The following is a 17,539-nucleotide window of genomic DNA, read 5'->3' as shown; positions in this document are numbered from 1 at the left end:
CTACACTGAGAGGGCGGATTGAGCGCAGAGTCCAGCCGATTGTTTCAATACATTTTGTCATTAAAAATCGGAGGCAGAAAAAACAGGGTGGGGCTGGGTACGGGCCAGCCTGTAAAGCACTGCATTGTTAGGGTGTCAAGACCATTCAGCTTGTCCAGCAACGCGAGCAGCACCCAGGGGTGTCATTCTGCAAACTAATGCTTCTGGTCTGATTCACGCTCTCACTCTCTCATCAAAATCCTGTTTTTATCAAGGCTGTTCGTGTCCTCTGCGGCTAAATCGGTTTTAAATAATCGAACTGTGAACAATCGAGCGACTTCTGTTACACGTACGATGTAATAACGAGGATTTAAAGTTAAAAAAAAGCGTTCGAAGTTGTAGGAGTGAAGACGTTTGGCTGCTCATCCAAGCCGCGGCTTGGATGAGCAGCCAAACGTCTTCACTCCTACAACGTTTTGTCCAGTTGCCAGATTTAAATTTTTTATCATACCTGGAGGACTGAGGGATTTCACAGACAACTACAATATAAAGCAGTTTGAGTGTAACGTCTTTAATTACAATCGTTAGCATTATATTCACCAAAAAAACACACTTTTGGCTCTGCAAGTGCAAGATATAATTGAGGCTTCGTCGCTACTTTGCATAGTCTGTAGTAAAAAATCAAAAACTACTAAAATAAAACACAAAACTAAGGACTAAACTAGGATTTAAAGCTGCACTGTGTAACTTTCTGTCACCTGTTTATTCCCCACGCAGATCTTAGCTGTTGTTTTACCTGGAATGTTGCGCAGTGTGGCATTAAACTTGTCTTTCTCCAAGGAAACCCAAGGAAGGACGGAATGTCTGTCGGATTTTTGAGCAATTAAATAACTGCTGGATGGATGTTTAATGCCATATTGTGGGGTATTCTAGGCAAAGCAATGGCGTGTCCATGGATACAGACAAGGAGACTGCCACCCTAACCCAAAAAAAGTTACATAGTACAGCTTTAACGAAAAAGGGAAATGGATCACTGAGTTAAGGGAATATCATAGACTGTATATATAAGTGGACGTAGCTAACGTGCTAGCCGTTGCGTCCCAAACAGGAAGTGATCATGAGCGCACTTCCTGTTTCATCAACTCTGGCTTCCGTTCACTTTCTATTGAAAAACTGTTGCCTCTTTCTGTAACTGCTGCCGTCAGACTCGTCATTCTGGTCTTAACCCTATAGCGTCGGATGCTAACGTTGCCGATAGACTCGCGGTTATGGACTTTCCATTTACGTAACCAATTGTGCGCTCATGTAAATTCAAACGGCGTCTCAAAGCAGAGGCACGGGGCTCTTTAAATATGTTACTGTCATTACGGTAATGCGCTCACTTTGTCCCTCGAAGACGACCAATCGGAGCGCAGTTATTCGATGCGTCAAAGATAAAATACAGGAAGTTGTGTGAAAAAATGCAGTACTGACACTTCCTTTAGCATGATTTTTATGGCTAAAAAAAGAGTAAAAGTTCGTATTAACCCGCTTTACGTAATCCTGGCGTTTTTATTTCACTATTGTGTCTGTAAATCAAGATATGAACATTAATAACAGACAAATCATGCACCTTCTTTCCCTGAGGTCGCTCCCGTTAGCGTTAGCAACAGGTTTGATTGACAGCGTTGCTAAGTGGCCGCTCCCTGCTAAACCAGCTGTGCGGATGGGAAGGGGCGTTACCTTCCACATCCTCGCTTCTGATTGGCTCTTCGGTTGCTATGACACTTGTAAGTCAAAAATCTAAATACGTAACTCGGCTGCAAATTAGCCGCTATAACCGCTAGCCTCGACGAGCTAGCTGAGGGTGACGTCGCACTCGCTCAGTCCACTTCTTTACACAGTTTACGCATCTATAAACGCCGTATTTAAACTTACAGCTGATAAAAGTGAAGTGAAAAGGTGCGGTCTGTGTTAGCGTGTTAGCGTGTTAGCGTGTTGCGAAAGCGACTAACACAGATTAATGGCTATTCATTTGTAATATAGTAAACATGCTTACCGGGAAAACTTTAATCATGCTCCCTATAATGTGGCCAAAAGCAAGATGGATCACGTCGAGAAGCTAAACATACATTTTTGGTTATGCCACTGTTTAATACGAGGTGAAATACGCCAAGTCTAAGAGTCAGTGTTTATTTTGCATAGCCTTTAATAATGGGTTAAGCTGCCATGTATTCACTGTGTAATATGTTCTACTCGACTTTGTTCAAAGTTAGTGATAAATAACTGGAAGTGCGCGAATACTTCTGGTAAATACTTCAGTTTAATTAGAAAGGATAGGCCTCTTACATCACACGGGGTTGTTGTGGTAAGGAGTTAGTTAAGGTCGTTGGATAAAACGTAAACATAAACGCGTTGCCAAAAACAGCTCTGTGTTCGCCAGATCTTTAATTCCCCCGACGTAATTCAAGGTAAAACGTAACTTCTCAACCTTTTCTTTGCAAATCTGGCGGCGTCGTTAGCGGATTACGTGCTAATTTTCCGAGATCGTAGATTAAAATTGATACGGCGGGCGGGAATTTTGAGCTGGGTAATACGTCGCAATCAAATCGAAAACTGCAATTTTGACTTTTTGCAATTGTCAAACCGCAAATGCCAAGGTAAAAAAGAAATGTTCTCAGAGAGTTAACGCGTGTATTTTTTTCTGGACGTTGCCGTGGGCGTCGCCGTCGTCATTGGGGTTGGGTTTTTTTAAAATTTTGCCAGAGGAATGACGATTTTGACAGTAAATCAGTTCTATAAGGACGACAGAGGTGACGTTTTACACCAATCAACCTCATTTATACCATATTTTAGTGGCGAAACTCCTGCTTAACTGGAAAAACTATCCCAAAAAGGTGGTAAAAGTGGGCGGTGCTAAACAACGTCAATATAAACTCGTGTTGTACCTGTTGTTTACGCGTCTACAAACATTCTGAAATGCACGGGATTGGTTTATAGTTTATCAGTTCGTGTTTTCTTTCGATATTAACGCTCCTAGATTCCTACTTTTGAGAATTTTTGAGAACTTTTCTTCAAACTGATAATCACCGGGTCTTAGTTTATAAGTAGCGGCATCTTTCAAACGCACAGGTCATTTTTAAAGACTTTACGATGACGCTTTAATATGGGAAATGTCCGGATACTTCGCCAAACTAAAATGTTTTGGTTCAGCATCTGAGGATTTTTGGTTCGTTTTTTTTTTTTTTTCTTTTGGTAAATACGGTAGTAAACTGACCCTGTTTTCCATATGAAACTATAATTATAACAACACATTTTGAGCGTAATTAACTGCACTCCTAAACTGCAAGATAAAGTTTACGCTCAAAATTGTCTGGGTTTGTAAAAGTATTTAACAAACACTACACGAGTTTTAAACACAGCATGAATCTAAAGCTTTAATGCACTCTTAATAGTTTCCTTTGCCTTCGCACTTGGATGTTTCTTAGGTGTCTTTCCTGATAGTTTTGAGCAGCAGACCTCCATCTCTCTCCTCCACCTCGAACCCCAGCTCCCTCAGGGCGGAGTAGTCGGCCGCGCCTCGTTGCTCCAACGACGCCACGACCTTCTGATTCTCCAAGTTGTTCTCGAGGAGGTTTCTGATGGCGAAGATGGCCCACTGGTTGATAACTGTTGCAGCTGTTAAGGGCGCCGTGTTTTTTTAATCACAATATAAAAGAATATTTGCAATAAAAATAGAATTGACAAGCTGCGGCAGTGTTTATGTCACTCTAGGCGTTAGCAATTAGCTAGGATCCGTCTGCCTCCTGTCACAACCGAGGGGAAAGTCACTGAAGTAAAAATGACTTAACTTACACATAAAAATATCTATATACAGTAAATTTTGGACTATAAGCCGCTACGTTTTCCCCACGCTTTGAACCCTCTGACTTATACAACGGTGTGACTAATTTATAGATTTTTAACGGCCACCGGGGGGCGCTCTATAGCAGTAAACACAAAAGTGAGACAGACGTGGGGAAAGATTTTGCGCTGGAGAATACACGAGTTAAAGGCGATGGATCTGGCATCAAAGAAGGAAAAAGCCACTGCGCGTAAGTTTGGTGTTAAAGAAGGAAATAGAGCCGCTGCACGCAAGTTTGGTGTTAAAGAAGGAAATAGAGCCACTGCACGTAAGTTTGGTATAAAAGAAGGAAATAGAGCCGCTACACGTACGTTTGATATTAAAGAAGGAAATAGAGCCACTGCACGTACGTTTACTATTAAAGAAGGAAATAGAGCCGCTGCACGTACGTTTACTATTAAAGAAGGAAATAGAGCCACTGCACGTACGTTTGCTACTAAAGAAGGAAATAGAGCCGCTGCACGTACATTTACTATTAAAGAAGGAAATAGAGCCACTGCGCGTAAGTCTGGTGTTAAAGAAGGAAATAGAGCCACAGCACCAAATTTGGTATTAAAGAAGGAAATGGAGTCAATGCACGTAAGTTTGGGATTAAGGAATCGATGGTGTGATATTGGAGGCGGCAGCAGGAAGAACTTAGTCAATATAAAAAGACAATAAAAGCTTTCAGGGGAAATAAAAGCACGTGGCCTGTATTGGTGCCGTTTTATTTTCTATGTTCATCCCGTGTTGATGTTTGGAAAAAAAAAAACGTAAATTAAAACTCTGTGTAAATACCTGCGGCTTATATTCAGGTGCGACTTACATATGTGCTAAATTACTTTTCTTTTAAAATTTAACTGGTGCAGCTTATATTCAAGTGCGCTCAATAGTCTGGAATTCACGGTAAAACATCTAGTCAAAGAGAAAGAGCGGAGTATTTCACTTGTACAAACCCAGATGTATTTTTGACGGTGCAGGAGACCAGTTCTTGTAAAGATATTTGTATTTAACATAAGGATACAGGGGTTGTTGCTGTCGATATTGCAGTTGTCCAAGATCAGAGGGATGCCATCGAGTTCCCTCATCTGTTTAAAAGACATAGAACAGTTAGTAATATGTATTTTTATCTATGGATACCTTGCAGCTCATGTCATCAACGCGAATCGGGGGTTTAAAGCTAACTAGAGGCACTGCTCCGTCTGTATCTTAGCGGTTACTCAAGTTGGACCTTAATCTGAGTTTTGTTTCAACACAATCTCGACTAAAAATGACTGATTTAGCTGTAACTACAACAGAAAAGCTGATTTGTGCTGTTAAACACATCCCTCTCAACTAACATAACAGTCAAGCTAGCTAGCGTTAGCCGCGCTCACCTTTTTTTTTGTTGAAAATCAAACCTAACCAAACTTTGTATTGATCAAACGCTCCAGAAAACGTGCTGTTTAAACCGATATTGTATTTTTTTCTTGAGTTTTCAGATCATCTTGAAACATATTTGGCAGCGCTTGCTAACGGGTGCGTTGCGTCACCCCGGTAACCGCTGCACATTCCGCCATAGACGCGCGTGCACAACCCGATCAGCGTGACGTCGCCGCAAAAACTACCAATTATGTTTAAACTATGCAAATTTCTATGCAAAGCAGAGCGAGCAGTTACAAAAACCTTAACTGAAACCAAAAACATCTGCGAAGTCACCGCAAGAGCGATCTGTTTTCTTTCTGTTTCTACACACAAAATTATTTTCATTGCTTCGATTTGGCCTTACACTTTCTTCTGCTGCTACTGTCATCAAAACTTAGTAAACAGATACAGCAGTATGGGGTTTCTATTGTGACAGTTGTGACGATTTCAAGCGATTTCCTCTTCTGCACCAAAAAAAAAAAACAGTTGTTGGTCACGTTACAACCCAAAAAACCCCCAAAAACACATGGAGACGTTGCCTTGAACATGGATCCCTCTCCATCTCTCCCAAAGGTGAACACTACGACATCGGTTTTACTGGAAGAGATCGCAGTGAAAGCAGATACGGGGTGAGTTTTGACCACTGACGGACCACAGAGCACCATCTGCGGACATGACGGAGGCCATCGCAGGGCAGAGATCCCACAGGCATTCCCCCAAAATCTGTTTGTATTAAGACGGACCGCGTTCATGCCGCGCCACAACCCGCCCCCTCCCCGTCGCGTTATTTATTATCTATACATGCTTTTCGTTAATACCGTGGACGCTGACAGACGTTAACTCCAGGAAATTGATCAAAAATAAGGAGGAGTCCGGGGGCAGGGTCGGGTGTGTTCGCCGCTTCATTGTTTTTGTCGAAAGCCGCTTGCGTTTTCTGTATAAACGTAACCACATCCCGTTTCCAGTCAAGAGCAGTTGAGTTCAAGCTCCCAACAGCGATAATTCTTACTTACCCAAGCCAGTTTCTTTTCTTGTCTCTCCACCATCATCAGTCATAGATAATATTATATTTATTTGTAAATATTAGTAATACCACAACCCGACCGTTTTTAAAAGGGCCAACGAGAGCAGTTGAGTTCAAGCGCCCAACAGCGATAATTCTTACTTACGCGAGCCAATTCCTCCTCTTGTCCCCACACTATCATCAGTCAAAGATATATTATTATTATATTTTTATATTTGTAAATATTAGTAATACCACAGCCCTTTTAAAAGCCCAGTTTCTGACCATAGTTTTCAGTTTGAGAGACTCAAAGACGCAGTGAGGATGAAGTCGCATCCTGTTATTTGGTCAGAAAATGTCAAGTTAAAAAGGTGCAAGGTGCTACTTTTCTTTTATCTTATTGCTTTATTGGGAATGTTCCACAGTATGGCATTAAACTATCGTATTTTTTGGACTATAAATGGCACTTTTTTTTCATAGTTTGGCCGGGGGTGCGACTTATACTCAGATGCGACTTATACTCCGGAAAATACAGCATCTAATTGAAACATTTTATTTTCCAGTAATAAGGAAGTGCACGGGTTGCGATTTATTATTTACTGATGGTATGTTTACTGACATCTTTCTTCCTTCTTTCCTTTCTTTTCTTCCTTCCTTCCTTCTTTTTTCTTCCTTCCTTTCTTTCTCTTCCTTCCTTTCTTCCTTTCTTTCTACCTTCCTTCCTTCTTTCCTTCCTTTCTTAGTTCCTTCCTTCTTTCCTTTCTTCCTTCCTTTCTTAGTTCCTTCCTTCCTTTCTTTCTTCCTTTCTACCTTCCTTTCTTTCTCTTCCTTCCTTTTTTCCTTTCCTTCCTTTCTTTCTACCTTCCTTCCTTCTTTCCTTTTTTTCTTCCTTCCTTAGTTCCTTCCTTCCTTCTTTCCTTTCTTCCTTCCTTCCTTCTTTCCTTCTTCCTTCTTTTCCTTTCGTCTTTCCTTTCTTAGACCCTTTCTTCCTTTTTTCCTTCCTTTCTTAGTTCCTTCCGTCCTTCTTTTCTTTCCTCCTTTCTTAGTTCCTTTCTTCCTTCCTTCCTTTCTTCCTTCCTTCTTTTCTTTCTTCCTTCTTTTCCTTTCTTCTTTCCTTTCTTAGACCCTTTCTTCCTTCTTTCCTTCCTGTCTTAGTTCCTTCCTTCTTTCCTTTCTTAATTCCTTCCTTCCTTCCTTTCTTTCCTTTCTTCCTTCCTTTCTTAGTTCCTTTCTTCCTTCCTTCTTTTCTTTCTTCCTTCTTTTCCTTTCTTCTTTCCTTTCTTAGACCCTTTCTTCCTTCTTTCCTTCCTGTCTTAGTTCCTTCCTTCTTTCCTTTCTTAATTCCTTCCTTCCTTCCTTTCTTTCCTTTCTTCCTTCCTTTCTTAGTTCCTTCCTTCCTTCCTTTCTTTCCTTTCTTCCTTCCTTTCTTAGTTCCTTCCTCCCTTCCTTTCTTTTTGTCTGGTGCGACTTATATTCCGGTAAACACATGAATTGTTTTTAATTGTTAAAAATACAAAAACATGCATTCTTCCTCTTCGCAGATCTGACCTGTAACGTAGCTTTGTGGCCGAACCTGCTCGTCTCCACGGAAGCAGATAAGTATAATGCCATAGTGTGGAATATTACAGACAAACCAATAACTTCTCTGTCAAGCAGGTGACAATCGACCGGGAAAGTTACACAGTGCACCTTTAAAGTGACTGTTAGCTTAAAATCACTTTTCAAATAAGAACATTGTTTAAAATTATGCAACTTTGATGTTTTATTATCATCATCAGCTTTTTAAAGAGCCAATATTAAGCTCACAAACAGACCTGGAGTGAGTTCTTCTCTCAAACTGAAACCACTCTGTTCCACCTTGTGATGTCATCGTGTGGCGATACAGGAAGTGCTCCGCTGTGTTTTTAAACTCCACACGCCTTCATTTCTAGAACCATCTGGATCATTCCACCCTTGCAATCGCCACTTATCTCGACTGAACTAAAGGTAAAAGTCGCTGTTCACTTTGAAAAACTCCCACTTGATGACATCACAAGGTGGAACGTCGCAGTTTGAGCTTTGGAGATGTTACAGACGAATAATAAAGTGTGACTCCAGGTCTGTTTTTGAGGAGGAAACAGCGTTAGAAAAAGAACCTAAAGCTTGAAAGAGTCAGTTTTGCGTAATATAGAACATTTAAACAAATATAATCATCTTAGCTGCTCTGTTGTTCTGCCCATATTTTAATTTACCTTATTTTTACGCCTCTATTTTTATATTATCATAGTTTATATTAATATTCTTCGTTTAATGTTGCACCATGACGCCAAAGAAAGTTCATAATTTGCTCATTTTCTTCACTAACAAAGTAAAATAAAGCGTATTCTGGATTTTTCTTTACATAAAAAATAAAAATGTGGTATTGTTTCTGCTACTTAAAGCGAGCGTCACCTTGTTCTGATTGTTGTTGTTATTGTGGCACAGATTCCCGATGAGTCTGATGAGATGAGCTTTGAAGCTGACGACCGGGGAGAGCTGAGTGTCTCCGCTGAAGGACGAGAAGTTCTGAGACGCGCTGAAAATGTTCTTACTGGATTTCCCGATGGCGTGAACCTGAGCCAGGAGATCTGCGAGAGAAACGTAAACATCAGAACGACTACGAGAAACGTGAAAAGTGTGAAAACAGACGGGTTAATACGAACGTTTAAGACCAATGTGTGACAGCAGCAGGTACAGACAGAGGGGACACAGTTAAAAATAAAATAAAATAACTAAAAAAAATAAATAAAATAACTCAAAATAACTACAAAGAAATAAATAAAAATTACAAAAAAATAAAAAACCTTAAAATAATAATGACAGAGTATATATAACAAAAAATAACTAAAAAATAAAAAACCTTAAAATAATAATGACAGAGTATATATAACAAAAAATAACTAAAAAATAAAAAACCTTAAAATAATAATGACAGAGTATATATAACAAAAAATAACAAAAAAATAAAGAAAATTAAAAAAAACTAAATAATAACATAAAAATTAACAATTTTTTTTTAAAACAAACAAAAAAAAAAAACTCAAAATAACCCACAAAAAAAAATAAAATAAAAAACTTAAAAAATAAACTCAAAAATGTACCCCAGGATCATGTAGAGGGTTAATATGAACATTTAAGACCAAAATGACGAGTTTGACAGCAGCAGGTACAGAAGGACACATGGTTTTTTAATAGAAAGTGAATTGGAGCCAGAGTCGATGGAGCAGGAAGTGCACACATGATCACTTCCTGTTTGCCAACTGATCATTCGAGCAGTTATTGATGATTTTGATGATTGAAGTAGTTTTATAGATGGTGAAAGGAGAGTGAATATAACTTTTTACAAACTTTTATCCAAATAAAGTGAAAACATCCTGATGGTGTTCACAGACAACATCTTCCTTTCATCCTTCCTTCTTTCCTCCTTCTTTCTTTCTTCCTATCTTTCTTTCTTCCTTCCTTTCTTCCCTTCTTCCTTCCTTTCTTCTCTTCTTCCTTCATTCCTTTCTTTCTTTCTTCTTTCCTTCCTTCCTTTCTATGCTTCCTTCCCTACTTTCTTCCCTTTATTTATTCCTTCCCTCCTTCCTTCGTTCCTTCCTTTCTTTCTTCTTTCCTTCCCTCCCTTCTTCCTTCATTCCTCTTTCTTTCTTGTTTCCTTCCCTTCTTCTTTCCTTGCTTCCTTTCTTCTTTCCTTGCTTCCTTTCTTCCCTTCTTCCTTCCATCTTTCCTTTTTTCCCTTCTTCCTGTCTCTTTCTTCCTTCTTTTCCTTCCTTCCTTCCTTCCTCCCTTACTTTTCTTTCTTCTTTCCTTTCTCCCCTTCTTCCTTCCTTCTCTTCTTCCTTCCTTCCTTCCTTTTTTCTTTCCTTGCTTCCTTCCTTCCCTCCTTTTTTCTTTCCTTGCTTCCTTCCTTCCCTCCCCTTCTTCCTTCCCTCCTTCCTTTCTTCTTTCACTCCTTCCTTCCTTCCTTCTCCCTTCATCAGGCACATGTACAAACTCCTTAATCTTACTAAAGAGTGTGTGATTCTTAGATTAAACCTCTTCCTCTCGTCGTTGCTCAAACACAAATATAAATTTAAAGTCATTACCCGTCGTATTCGTCAGCAGATCTGGATGATCCTGTAAAAACATAAACTCTGCGTGATCTGACGACATTTCACACAGAACATCCAACAAACTGATCACTGTCAGCGCCTCCTGCAGGACCTAGGGTGAAATACAAGCACAAACACAGCAGAATGTGGGACCTTTAAACCGGGATTATTTATGAAAAAACACATTATATTAACCTCAGTGTGTACCTCGTTACTCGATACTGCCCCTGTGGCCAGAGTGAGAACTGCACTACAGCCACTCTGAAAAGAAGAGGCCAGAAAAGAGGCAACGGCCGGAGGAACGCCACACTCCGAGTCGTCCTCTCTCAGCTGAGCCAAGAGCAGCTCAAGTAAAGTCACTCTGGAAAATACAAATTAGCAGTTTTAAGTCAGGGGTGTTCAAACTTTTTTTTTTTCACCATCAAGGGCCAAAACAAAAATGAAATGATCAAAATCGATAAACTGGTGGAAAATACAGGAAATCACTCCAATATGTGCATTTATAACAGGATAGAGCGACCAGACCATTCATACTTAGATCCTCCATAAGACACACTACATATCTGATATTGGCTTTATCAAAGTACATTTAGCAGTAAAAAGTACTGCTTAACTCTAAACCGTCGGATGCTGTCGCCGCCGATAGATTCGCGGTTGTGGACTTTCCGTTACCGTAACTCCGCAACCAATTGTGCTCTCGTGTAAATTCAAGCAGCATCTCAAAGCAGAGGCCTGGGGCTCTTTAAATGTGTCACTGTCATTACGGTCATGTGCTGACGTCGTCCCTCGGAGACGACCAATCAGAGCGCAGAGCGGGGACAACCAATTAACCAACTACAGTTAGTTCATCAAGATTTGTCATCATTTACACCGTTGGGCAGGTAGTTTTATTTGGCCATGTTTTCAAAATGAAAAACGGGGAAGAAGGAGGCGGAGTTTGCGGCGGAGTTTGCGGCGGAGTTTGCGGCGGAGTTTGCGGCGGAGTTTGCGGCGGAGTTTGCGGCGGAGTTTGCGGCGGAGTTTGCGGCGGAGTTTGCGGCGGAGTTTGTGGTGGACAGTGACGAGAAAGACGCTTGTCCGGTGGAGGAGACGCTGGGTGGTCCTCTCACTCCAGGGAAGTGTCGTCAAACACCACATTTCATTAAATGATAAAGGCGAGTGTGTAAAGAAGGATGTGTGTTACAGTAAATGTACTACCTCTGTAAAGTACTGCACAGTACAGTACTGCGCTCTATAGTACACACTACACACGAAAAAAGAGAAAGAAAGTGAGAAAGGAAGAGAGAAAGAAATGAACAAAGAAAGAGAGAAAGGAAGAGAGAAAGACTTAGTTTCTTTCTTTCTTTGTACCTTTCACCATAATCTGAGAACAACTGAAGTAGTATTGCAGTACTACCTGTCGTGGTGCTGCATCCTCGTGTACATGGCCTCCACCAAAGCCGCGCACTTCAGAAAATGCTGTGTTGCGATAAGGACCCTGTTAATAATAAACAGACGGATTATTACACAAAGCTTCTTAATAAAAGCAGCATAAGAGATAAAAAAAACAAACAGATGTGAGAATAAAACCATAAGGAACTGTTCTCACGTCCAGTCGATGTCCGGCTGTGTCCTGCAGAGCTCCATCACCTTCAGAGCCAGAGGAATGTTCTCAGGAAGAGCCAGTGTTTCAACTTTAGCTTCATCTAAACAAGTGTGAACGACCATTGAGGCGTAGGTAACGGTCTTCTCATCGTCCACACAAAGGAGCTGCCTGTTAAAACACATGTGAAATTAAGCATTTCAATAATTAACAACATTTTTAAAAGAGTATCCTTGACATGAGACTACATCAGGACACTGCACATGTGTAAACTCACAGGAGCTGGTCTGGGACACTCAGCTGCCAAATGTCTTCTTTACACGTCTCATTTCCCACGGCGACGTTACCGATAAACTGGATGCCACAACGGAGAGCTGGTTTAAAAGAAGAAGAAAGGTTTTGGCTTGTTCAAATTAGCCAAAAAAACATTATAAAAGTTAAATTCTGAGAGCCTACGTTCAAGTACATCTTGGTCCTCTTTGGTCTGAAGATATTTAAGAATTTTCAGGGTAACATTTATGAATCCAAGATCCCTTAGGAATAAATGCAAACGTTTCTGTTACAGATGTATCACCAATTGCCATTAGAACAAAACACGTAGTTATAAAAAACAGTGTGAAAGGATTTAACTAGTGATCCTTATGTGGTCAAACCCCTGAGTTGTGCATCTGTCTGAATTACCTGAGCAGGCTCTGGTTACCTGTGCTCTGGACACAAGCGTTTCTTTGAGCCCTGAAGCACTCAGCAGTCAGCTGAAGCTCTAATGTTACAGACGGGACATCCTGTCCTTGAGCTGGGACTGCGGTGTGGAGCTGGTCACGGAGCTGATCATGGAGCCGGGAGAGGACGTGGAGGAGAGGAGAGAGCACAGACTCATTCACAGCATCCCTGAACAAAACAGAGCGAAAGAGGCTCCTTTAAGTGTCTCAAACATCACAGAGATGCAACTGTACAACAGAATCTTACACTTTTATTCTTATTCTTCTTGTGTTTTTAATTAACATGCTGTGAGGAGTGAGTGTAAAAGTCTTTCCTGTCGTGTCATGCAGCTTGTGTCTGTTTTAAACGGGCTTCAGATCTGAACTGACACTTTTAAGCTAACTTGATGCTAACAGCAGAGTATTTGTCTAAAGTTACCTAAAGTTACCTGTATTCTTTCTCTCGCAGCGCTGTCGTGAAGCTCTTGAGGATTTGGAGGTGTTCAGGGCAGTGTTTTTCATTCAAAATGCCTGAGAGAGACGCAGACATCTCCGCGATGCCGCTGGAAGCTGAAGCTGCCATGTTTCCTGCCTCACGCGCACGAGGCGGCACTTCCGGGTTAGTACTGTGCTCTGATTGGTCCAGAGGGAAAAGTGGGCGGGCTCAGAGCATGTGGAGCTGTTTATGTCCACAAATCAGCCACAAAATCACAAAAAACATTTACAGAACACAACTACAGATATTTATATAAAATATGAAATACATACAATAGACTACACAAATTAAATACAATGTAAAAGACACACAATGAACTACACAAATTAAATAAAATGTAAAAGACACACAATAAACTACACAAATTTATATAAAATGTAAAAGACACACAATAAACTACACAAATTTATATAAAAGGCACAATAAACTACACAAATTTATATAAAATGTAAAAGACACACAATAAACTACACAAATTTATATAAAAGGCACAATAAACTACACAAATTTATATAAAATGTAAAAGACAACATTTTGATTTATTTTTGATTATTATTTTTAATTATTATTATTATTATTTTTTGTTTTTTTAGCATATCACAACCCCTCCTCCCCTACAGGTGGGCACACAACTGTAACATACACAAACACATTAGGATTAAAACATTCTTATACAAGAATTTAAAAAAAAAACAACATTTTAACACATTTTCAAACTGAATTATTTACAAAACATTCTAACTGTGACATAATATTACATCCCCACAGGTCCATGGCATCATTACTGTTCTATAAAAGCTCCATTTAGAAACACAAAATAATGGGATTTTTCATTTCTCAGGTCAAGTAGGAAAACAAAATGGCCGCCAATATATAAGGGGGTAAATATAGGGGTTGCTGGGAGAGTCCGTTGTGTTTTAGGCGAGAGCGTCTTGATCTGTAAATTGCGTTATATTTTATGAGTGAAAGAACAAATCTGTCTGATCTATATCGTCACAATTGTTCATATTCCTCTGTCAGAACCAAAACTCAGAAATAAAGAGGTGGATTTCAACAATGTTACGATGAGACACGACTCCAGACTTCACGTAGTTCATCGTCACCTCCACGACCACCTCCTTTGGGCCCGTGATCGGCTTCACCTGACGGACCACGCCTGGAAAATAAAGCGAGTCGAATGAGGAACTGACAAAGACACAGTTAAAGTTTGATTTGGAGCGTTTCTTACCCATAATCATGCCTTGATAAACACTTTTAATGACGTCGAAAGAGAGCTGGTCGTCTGCAGACTGGATGTCGAACATGACGTCAGCGGAGCCTGGATAAGGCGCCGCTGCAGCCGTCCTCAGGAAGACGATTTCTGCAGAGAGAAGGACGATTTTTGTCTCTGCGTTTGAGCCAAATCCAGACCCTGAGATGAGCTCAGGACGACATCAGCTGGAGGATTTGACCTGAACCAGGACTGAACCAGGACTAAACCAGGTCTAAACCAGGTCTAAACCAGGTCTAAACCGGGACTAAACCGGGACTAAACCGGGACTAAACCGGGACTAAACCAGGAGTAAACCAGGAGTAAACCAGGACTAAACCAGGTCTAAACCAGGACTAAACCAGGTCTAAACCAGGTCTAAACCAGGTCTAAACCAGGTCTAAAACAGGACTAAAACAGGTCTAAACCAGGACTAAACCAGGACTAAACCAGGTCTAAACCAGGACTGAACCAGGACTGAACCAGGACTAAACCAGGTCTAAACTAGGACTAAACCAGGTCTAAACCAGGACTAAACCAGGACTAAACCAGGTCTAAACCAGGACTGAACCAGGACTAAACCAGGTCTAAACCAGGACTAAACCAGGACTGAACCAGGACTGAACCAGGACTGAACCAGGACTGAACCAGGACTAAACCAGGTCTAAACTAGGACTAAACCAGGTCTAAACCAGGACTAAACCAGGACTAAACCAGGACTAAACCAGGACTAAACCAGGACTGAACCAGGACTGAACCAGGACTAAACCAGGACTAAACCAGGACTAAACCAGGGCTAAACCGGGACTAAACCGGGACTAAACCAGGTCTAAACCAGGTCTAAACCAGAACTAAACCAGGACCAAACCGGGACTAAACCAGGACTAAACCAGGTCTAAACCGGGACTAAACCAGGACTAAACCAGGACTAAACCAGGATTAAACCAGGATTAAACCAGGTCTAAACCAGAACTAAACCAGGATTAAACCAGGTCTAAACCAGGACTAAACCAGGACTAAACCAGGACTAAACCAGGACTAAACCAGGACTAAACCAGGACTAAACCAGGACAAATATAAAATGCACTTATACTGTGTGTGGACGTTGGACTGTACCTTCTGGGCCTGTGAAGTCCCTGAACGTCGGCAGAGACAGGACCGTGTACGTGATGAGGTGGACCGGGTCCAGGGGGCAGCTGAAGTCATTGGGCTGACAGGACTTAACACAGCGCACAGAGCCATCGTTTCTGCAAGAGTCAACACGAGAGAGTCAACAAGAGAGAGTCAACACGAGAGAGTCAACACGAGAGAGAGTCAACACCAAAGAGTCGACACGAGAGAGTCAACACAAGAGAGTCAACATGAGAGAGAGTCAACACGAGAGAGAGTCAACACCAAAGAGTCGACACGAGAGAGTCAACACGAGAGAGAGTCAACACCAAAGAGTCGACACACGAGAGTCAACACGAGAGAGTCAACACAAGTGTCAACACGAGAGAGTCGACACGAGAGAGTCAACACACGAGAGAGAGTCAACACGAGAGAGAGTCAACACCAAAGAGTCGACACGAGAGAGTCAACACGAGAGAGTCAACACGAGAGAGTCAACACGAGAGAGTCAACACGAGAGAGTCAACACAAGTGTCAACACGAGAGAGTCGACACGAGAGAGTCAACACAAGAGAGAGTCAACACCAAAGAGTCGACACGAGAGAGTCGACACGAGAGTCAACACGAGAGTCGACACGAGAGAGTCAATACACGAGTCAAGACGCGAGAGAGTCAACACGAGAGAGAGTCGACACGTGAGAGACGACACAAGAGAGTCAATACGAGAGAGCCAACACGAGAGAGAGACGACACAAGAGAGTCAATACGACATATGTTTGAAATGGGACAGAATGTGGTGCCATGTATCTCCTGCATATCACATTAAATGCTAATATCAACATTTCTTTAAGGTTAAATTGCGTTTTATTGAGTTTAGTCAGTGCAAAGTAGAGGGGCTGCAACTTAAAGGGCCCATATTACTCTGTTTTCTCGTCACAAACAGACCTGGAGTTGTGTTTTGTTTCATTCGCACATGTTTCTCTGAAACTGAAAACACTCTGTTCCACCTTGTGATGTCATCATGTGGTGATACAGGAAGTGCTCCGCTGTGTTTTTAAACTCCACACACCTTCATTTCTAGAATCATTTGGGTCATTTCAGCCGCTGGAATTGCCACTTATCTCGACTGAACTAAAGGTAAGAAGGAGCTGTAAACTTGAAAACTACCCCTTGATGACATCACAAGGTGGAACAAAGCGTTTTATAATAATAAAGTGTTACTCAGACGTGTGTGAATGAAACAAAACACAACTCCAGGTCTGTTTTTGAGGAGGTAACACCATCAGAACATGACTTAAACCTCACAAGAGTCAGTTTTGTGTAATATAGCCCCTTTAAAGTGGACAGGTGATATAAGATTGTATATATGAACTTATAATACATATACATATACATATACATATACATATACATATACATATACATATACTTGGAATATATTATGTTTTCCAAGTGATAAAACACTTTGGGATACATTATATAAAATGCACAGTTTAGCAATAGACATACAAGCAAATACAGTAAGCTTCTTTCAAATTCATGAATAATAATGGTGAAAAGTCCTCAAAATGGCGTCCGCAAACAGGAAGCTAAACCCATGAATAGCTCAGAACGTTTAGAATAGCAGAAATGTCCAGTGTGGTGTAGATTTACATGTTTTAATTTAATAAACAGAACAATTACACAGAAACATAATTGTTGGCACCGTTAGAAATTACAAATGATATTTATTATGACTGATATTTGGAGATAATTGTAGTATTATGTGTCCAGATAATAGAGCAGACCGTCGACTCTAGACACGTGTTTAGTCTACGCATCTTTTTTTTTTTTCCGTGGACGTGTACAGCTGCAGGACATGCCCAGTATCGACATTAAATACATCGTCCATCAGTACGTAACACGACTTTACCACTAATGGACCCGCAATTCAGAACAAGATACAAATATCCAACGCAGTACCACAAGTATTATTACTACAGCTCAGAGTCTGGATTTACAGGAGAGAGAGCGAGGAAGGAAATACAGAGCAAATACTTGAGAAATA

At 40.8% G+C, this 17,539-nt stretch overlaps 2 protein-coding genes across 2 annotated transcripts in view; both read right to left on the bottom strand.

Moving 5' to 3' along the window:
* Positions 1–521: 521 nt before the first annotated feature.
* Positions 522–13,239, bottom strand: atxn10 (ataxin 10). The gene is made up of 11 exons (XM_033976204.2): positions 13,087–13,239; positions 12,621–12,827; positions 12,396–12,472; positions 12,217–12,313; positions 11,946–12,110; positions 11,754–11,834; positions 10,565–10,718; positions 10,352–10,469; positions 8,679–8,854; positions 4,866–4,929; positions 522–3,627 (listed from the first exon to the last, which is right to left on the bottom strand). The coding sequence occupies exons 1-11, from the start codon at positions 13,218–13,220 to the stop codon at positions 3,443–3,445; spliced, it is 1,458 nt and encodes a 485-aa protein (XP_033832095.1). The 5' UTR covers positions 13,221–13,239; the 3' UTR covers positions 522–3,442.
* Positions 13,240–14,149: 910 nt separating this feature from the next.
* LOC117379316 (fibulin-1-like) overlaps positions 14,150–17,539 on the bottom strand; it is a 28,536-nt gene continuing 25,146 nt past the window's right edge. Inside the window, exons 16-18 of the mRNA XM_055225588.1 lie at positions 15,499–15,629; positions 14,362–14,493; positions 14,150–14,289 (exon numbers count right to left, since the gene is read on the bottom strand). Coding sequence (XP_055081563.1) covers positions 14,150–14,289; positions 14,362–14,493; positions 15,499–15,629 — 403 coding nt within the window. The remainder of the gene's footprint in view (positions 14,290–14,361; positions 14,494–15,498; positions 15,630–17,539) is intronic.

This window comes from Periophthalmus magnuspinnatus, chromosome 12 (assembly GCF_009829125.3).
Source record: "Periophthalmus magnuspinnatus isolate fPerMag1 chromosome 12, fPerMag1.2.pri, whole genome shotgun sequence".
Taxonomy (NCBI): Eukaryota; Metazoa; Chordata; class Actinopteri; order Gobiiformes; family Gobiidae; genus Periophthalmus; species Periophthalmus magnuspinnatus.
Note: the sequence above shows the minus strand (reverse complement) of the source record. Positions and strands in the feature narration are given on the sequence as shown.